This window comes from Sander lucioperca, chromosome 21 (genome assembly GCF_008315115.2).
Source record: "Sander lucioperca isolate FBNREF2018 chromosome 21, SLUC_FBN_1.2, whole genome shotgun sequence".
Taxonomy (NCBI): domain Eukaryota; kingdom Metazoa; phylum Chordata; class Actinopteri; order Perciformes; family Percidae; genus Sander; species Sander lucioperca.
Window position 1 is genome coordinate 20,975,923 of NC_050193.1, and position 7,098 is coordinate 20,983,020.

At 40.5% G+C, this 7,098-nt stretch overlaps 1 protein-coding gene across 1 annotated transcript in view; it reads right to left on the reverse strand.

The window, feature by feature from the left end:
* LOC116063752 (transmembrane protease serine 9-like) overlaps window positions 1-6,887 on the reverse strand; it is a 39,604-nt gene extending 32,717 nt beyond the window's left edge. Inside the window, exons 1-5 of the mRNA XM_035996537.1 lie at window positions 6,804-6,887; window positions 1,961-1,981; window positions 1,502-1,664; window positions 1,139-1,404; window positions 72-217 (exon numbers count right to left, since the gene is read on the reverse strand). Coding sequence (XP_035852430.1) covers window positions 72-217; window positions 1,139-1,404; window positions 1,502-1,664; window positions 1,961-1,981; window positions 6,804-6,858 — 651 coding nt within the window. The 5' untranslated portion in view covers window positions 6,859-6,887. The remainder of the gene's footprint in view (window positions 1-71; window positions 218-1,138; window positions 1,405-1,501; window positions 1,665-1,960; window positions 1,982-6,803) is intronic.
* Window positions 6,888-7,098: the final 211 nt, after the last annotated feature.

Below are 7,098 nucleotides of genomic sequence, written 5' to 3' on the forward strand. Positions count from 1 at the left end.
GCAGGAGATTAAATCACCAATGTAAATCTCAATGTTCATTAAAACATCAACACAGGCGTAAAGATGTTTACCTGACAGGAGTCCTTCCCTCCAGCACGTAACCCGGCGCAGATCATGTTGTTTGTGATTGAGCCCACACCATAGTCACAGTTACACTCTCTGTTCCCCACGATTGGCACATTCACCTCCATTAGGTTTCCTGGGGGAGGAAGGGAAACTAAAGAGAAACAAATACAGTAAATAAACACATGTGATGAATTATGAGTGTTTGATTACTACATCAGTAGGTCTATGAATCTAAAGCACCATGTCTTTGCCCATTAAAGGTACAATCAGGAGTTAAAAGTTCAACAAAGTCAAAGCAAAGGACAGGTCCACTACAACTTCAAAACAAAGAACTGAAACCCTCTCAAATTGACAGATCATAGACAGGGACGAATAAAAATAATGTTAAAGCTGTTTATGCTGTTTACATCACCTATTGAAGATTTCCATGAAATATGCTGTAAATATTTATGTTCCCAAGAGGATGAATCCTAATTTTTCAGCTGACCACTGAGCGTTTCCTCTCACACCCCTCTAATTTCTAAGTGAATTTGAAAATCTATCTGGGAATATTTGACCACTAGTAACACTATGTTTTTACAAGGAGCCAGGTGTAGCTACGTGCACCAACAAAGACAACGAAGAAGAAGACGGATTGCAACCGAACATGGATGAAAACAATTTGAAATGTTTTTTTCTAAATCGGCTTTTGGAAATGTTTATTTTTTATTTTTTATGAAGATAACACATTCAACACTTTGTTAGACCTAAAGGACACACAGTGTGATTTGGTGAGAAACTTAACTTTTAAACTTAACCAAGAAAACTCCACAGGTAAGTTGACCTTTCCTCTAGCACCATCACCAGAACAAACTCTTTACTGCAGAGGCTCTTTGCAGCAATTTTTCTTTTGTATCGTGGGGTGTTTTATAAAATATTTTTAAACTTAATGATATTTCTAAAACTCTGTTTTGTTGCTCTATGGGTAAAGGAAGGTGGTACTCATTTTTGCATTTAAATGTCTGAGTAAACTCAGTTGTTGTCACCGTTTTATTGAAAGAAATAAATGTAACCTAGCTGCTTTCTGACCCACCTCCGGATGCAATGGCGCCCCAGCCGGTCACCCAGGAGCTAACGCCGCTGAAGAAGGTGCTGCCTGGAGCTGCCAGGCAGACAGGAACAATGAAGTCTGTGAAAGTCACCGGTGAGGAGAGCTGTAGGAGGCAGATGTCGTTGTCATTAGTTCTGGAGTTATAGTTAGGATTTGTGATGACCTTTGTTACCGTCCGAGACACCCCATTGGGGTTGGATCCCTGTAGACTCTGGAGACCCAGAGACACAGTCAGACTGGCTGGGATGCTAAAGAGAAACAAAACAGTGCAAAGAAGTTAAGAGCAGAGCAGTTAAATAATACACAAAAACCACCGCCTAAGAGAATCTGCCCCTTAGTGCTTACCTTGGGAAGCAGTGAGCAGCAGTCAGCACCCATTGACTGTTAATGAGGGATCCTCCACAGAAGTGGCTCCCAGATGATTGCAGGCTGGCTTGCCAGGGCCAGTTACCTGGAGGGGCGTTCTGTCCTCCAACAATCCTGGTGTTGAGCGGACTTATACCGCACACTGCAGAGAGACAGACAATAAGAACACAGTGAGCAATACTCCCCTCTCCCTGGATTACCACTGAGCACTGCTGGGATTATAAACTTTAACTGTTGGTTGAGGATTATGATCCTGGGATGCTCTCAGGTGTTTCTAATCCAACAGTCCTAAGTAACAGAGGAGAAACTATTCTTATTTCAATTTCTACACATGTCATTGCTTTTACTGGGTTTGACAGCAAATACTAACAAAACAACTAAAGTCCAACATGTTGACAGCCAGGTGAAAGTAAAGAAGTGTGCATAAAACTGACTTACCATCTAGTTGTGAGTGAGACTCTGAAAAATAGGAAACAAACACAAAATCACATTTAAAACGTATTTATATTTACTGATGCCTAAATATTTTTTCTTTGTCGTGAAGACGTCTTTCATTTGTCACCCAACTTTTTTATTCATGAAAAGAGCAAAATTTCAAAGTGGCTTGTTTGGTGCATATTTATCAATGTAGCTCTCAGTCTCGGCCCCCTAGCAGATGGTCTGACCGCATACGCGGAGTTTGCTGGGGGGGCTCAAACAGGTAATTGCATTGTTTAAAAAATGAGTGGAATAATTACGTCTGACATGACCAGATATTTTATAAATATCTTAAATAACACAAAACAACTAAATGCTGCTTTAGTAAAAAAAAATATTACCTGGCTGACGATGGGAGCAGCAGGACGCAAAAAACGAAAGTTACTGTTGCACTAGTCTGGACATCTTGCCGTGCCAACCTTGCAATAAAGGTTTCCTAAATGCCATGTATATAAATGTGATGTCAGCTTACTAATTGATTGCGGGTTTTGTGTAGATTTGGACTTGTATACGTTTATTCCACTTTGTTTAAACGGCGAAGTGGAGAGGCTTCGTTCACCTGTTCGGAGCTGGCTGGTGAACGTGACGCTCGTATCGGCCTTGCTGGATACACCGTGTCATTACCTTTTTGTGGATCTACTGATCACTGTGGATTACTTTTTTTCCCGTGTCATTGGATTACGGCAAAATACGGATCTTTTTTCTTAACGTGTCTTAACGTTTTATGGTGAGTTTGGAGAGGCATCTCAACAGACTGTATGTCCAACACTGATTGTTCACTGTTACATTTTAGTTGAATTTAAGCGTCTGTCTATTGCGATCCAAAACAGCCGTGCCGCGATTGGATTTCATAAGTGCGAATTGTTAAATTGTTACAATGTAATTTAAAATCTGCTTTAAAAATAAACATATGTGTTTTGGAATATAATGTTCAGCTTCGGCAGCTTTACCTATGTGCTAAAATATACAATGCAGCGTCCTTTGCTGAATGGTCTCAATGTTTTATTGTTTGATTTCATATGAATACTAGTTTACTAGATGAGTAACTTAGTTTTTGAAGTAATGCAGTAATGCATGAAGTGTGTATTTAGTTTCCATGCTTATTGTGTTTCCACAACAATGTTAGTGAGTAAATCTACTGAAATGGTCACCACACCATAACAGAGGAGTGTGATGTGTAAGATGAGAATGCAGAGGTTAAGTCATGTATGTCATGGCTGTAAAAATCAAATGGCATCTGTACTTTCTTGGTAAGTGCAAACTTGCACGCAAGGAGGTGGGGTGTCATTCCTCTTTTTTAAATAATTTTAGAGGGTCACAGGAAAATTATTACTGATGAGGGGAGGGTCAAGTCTTTTTAGGTTAGAGGCCACAAAACTTCTCCGGTGGCCCCTTAATTAAATAATGAACAGTCCCATAGCATGAAACAAACACTAAGTATGCTGTTATGTATGAGTGAGTGGTGTTGACATAGAGTGCATGTCTTTCTCTTCCAACAGCAACATGTTTTACATATTGTACATATCTCGTTTTACAGTAACAGATTAGCAGTGTTCTGTGCTGTCTGCTGTCCCATCAAACTGGTTTTACTGCCTCCAATGTTGGCATGCTTCAAGTCAACCCACAGAGTCCAGACAGGAAACCCAGACAGGGGACATTTTTCTCTCAAATCATGTCTGTTTATTTGTGCAACTGCCACATTGTGTGATGACAGGCAAGGGGTGAATGTTTATTGACTGTGTCTGCACCGACAGACATCTGATGATCACTGACTGACAGTTTACAACACGATAATCCCAAAATGATGCTGTATGCTTATACTTCTACTGCAGTTACTGCTGCTCATCATATTACCACTACTACTGTTATTTCTCCAGTCTCCGAGGATGCTTTGATAAAACATCCCAGCAGCAGAAGTTAAAGGGGCACTCAACTCATTTTACACATGAAGTTCAGTTTACTCTATAAGACTACTACCAAGCCTGCGAAAAATAATTGTATAATATAAATTATAAATAACCATGATGATGGCCTACACTTCAACAGTAAGTGAACGTATCACTAAATCCCATCTTTCCTACATACAGTGGCATAAAGTATTTGCTGTGATGGATGACTAACACAGATGTTCTTCTTTTCCTCAGTAACAGTGTTGCAATCAGGGACTTAACGTGTGTACCCTGAAACCCTGCAGCGCACATTCCTCTGAGCAGTGATGAAAGAAACTAGCCCGGATGCCAGCCGAACTTAGCCGCAGCCACAACATTTGAGGTCGGGAAGTTTGGTCTGGACTTGATCCGTTGTGGAGCAACTATGTTCAAACCAGAGCTGTTTGGACAAATCAAATTGTCAAGGCAGGCTTTATACGACGATGGACAGATGATCAACAGTAACATAATCAACCACGTCACCAAAGAGCACTTGGGTTGAATTCGTTTACAACAAAGATGGCTGCCGCTGGAGAATTGAGATGTGCAGATTCCACCATCTGTTATAGAAGATATCGACAGCACATTAATTTTAAAAGAGGGACAGAGAACCGCGTTTAAGGCATATAAAGTAAAAAGACTACCCATTAAATCCATGATTTCTATGATGATACTGTGAGGCTGTGTCCGTTTTTATGACTTTATAACCAGGGAGGAGGAGGAGGAGAAGAAGTAGTGATGAAATTGGCACCCGCCAAATGCGGGTAACTTTTGTGATTGGCGGTGAAACTGTCAATCTACCTGCCACGTTGGTGGGTAGCCAATGAGAATTGAGTGATTCAGACACCTAACTATCGGTAAGCAGGGTACGCCGTTGCTTACGGGCCTGGTCCAATCAGGGGCCGCATCACTGGAAGACATTGATTGACAGCCGGGGCCCCCTATCGCATTTTCAATACTCACACAATCCCAGCATTCCACGTGCAGCCACTGACCAAGCGGGAGTGAGAACGGGTAAAGTTAATTTCATAGTTTCTGATATGAAGACGAGACGTGTGTGTGACTCGAACATCTCACATTTACCAACAAAACGTACAGCGAAAGACCGTGCAAAACATTTCAGACCGTCCTGCCAACATGTATACATTTTAACATAAATGTACGCTGTCACTGAAGCTGCTGCTGTTTCAATACTGTCGGCTCTCTGCAGCAGGCGGGGCTGCTCCGTTTCCCCCGCGACTGACGCGCACACACAGTCACACACACACACACACACACACACACACACAATCACACGCAAACACACGCACAGACACACACACAATCACACACAAACGCACACGGTGGATGCAGGAAAAAACGCAGATGAGACCTACAGGATGACCTAAATTGAGGACAGCTACTCTCGTTATTGTAAGTGTAATGATAAGTTAAAGTCCAACAAGTACTTTATCAAACCGTATGAATGTGTGTCCCAGGCCAGGATAGAAAATTAACTAACAATGTAAAGATCAACAAGCCACTGACAATGACAGATATGTTCATTGTTGAATAATAATTCAATAAATTATTATTTTGTGTCTTAAATCCACCAGCCTTTTTCATATTTTACCAACATTTGCAGCATCCTGAGCCTTTTTGGTAAGGTTCCTAGGAAATCTCAGCCCAGAATAATGAATTAATAGTAATAAGTATTATTCTCCCCAAAACAAGTTTCCTTTTTATTTATTTTTTTATTTTTAAGAACTATACAAAAACAATTCTTGTGTTTTGTTGTTGTTGTGGTGCGCGTAGGCTACTCCTGATTTTGTCAGTCATCTCATCTCTTATATGCAGTGGCGTAACGAGCCAACACCGGGCCCATCAAGGCGGGCCCCTATACTACAGCACGTGATGACGGCGCAATGTCCACGAGTAGGCTACCATTAATAGGATAGGATAGGATCATAGAGACACAGCAATTCCTGTTTTTCACCTTTATGACACAAAAAAAAAGTGGCTGGTAAAAAGTCCCTGTGGCAGGTGGATTTAAAAATCCACCTGCCACAGTGGCTGGTGGTCAAAAAAGTTAACTTCATGCCCTGATAGTGATTGACAGGCTGTAAAGTATTCATTTAGACGAGACAAATCTGTAATCAGTTATCGCTTCACTTTTATGCCTTTAAGACAAAGTTACCAATCAGGCTTAATTAAGCTACAAGTTCAGTGCAAAACGATCCAGATTTATTCCTGAAGCTCTAAAAGATCCAAAGATTTAAGGTTTGAGTTTTTCTCTGCAGCGTCTCAGAGGGAAATGTCGACCTTTTATTCCACTGCATTTATCTGATAGTTACTACACACTTTGCAGATTAATTTCTTTGGTTGTTTTGACCTCCTTGAAACGTTATAAACAGACACGATAACTTTTGGACTTTAAAAGCGTTTTAGAGAATTTACTTGACCTGGACACTCCTAAATGTGATCACTTTCATACATTTTATATCTTTTGCACTTCTTAAATTCTTTTAATCTACCATGTTTCTACTGATTTTATTTTATAAATGGTCCTATTTAGTTATATAATAAAGCACCTCGTGCTTGCCTGTGTGTCAGAAATGTGCTGTATAGATAAACTTGCCATGCCTTTTATTCATGCATACTTTGAATCATTAACGTGCACTCAGTGTGACAGGATCACAGAGTTGGTGGGTTTTTGATTCCCAAGTACTTTTTATTTACTTCAAAAGTAGTATTTTGAATACAGGACTTGCACTCGTTTTACTTCACTACTTACTAACTTAATTCATTACAATATTTGACTTCCTCCTCAGTGTGCTTCCACTCAGGAGATCTCAAACATGATTGGTTCAGGTGTGTGCAGTGAGGAGGGTCCTTACCGTGTGTCAGGAGAGTCAGCAGAGCCACCACAAAGATCACCTTGTAGAGAGTCATAACTGTAAGTACATGCCATCAGATCTACTCCGGCATTAAATAATCTTCTTGTGCCCTTAACCCTTCCCCTCTCTCTCTATACCTCCCACACAGTAACACAAACATTACCTGTCAAAAGACTCGCCCAACCTCTCACCGCAAACCACCTGTTTAACTGGATATCAAACGAGAAAAAAAATGTCCTCTCTAGGCTACAGTAACTACATTCACAGAAGTACTGTTTATTATGTATTTTTATTT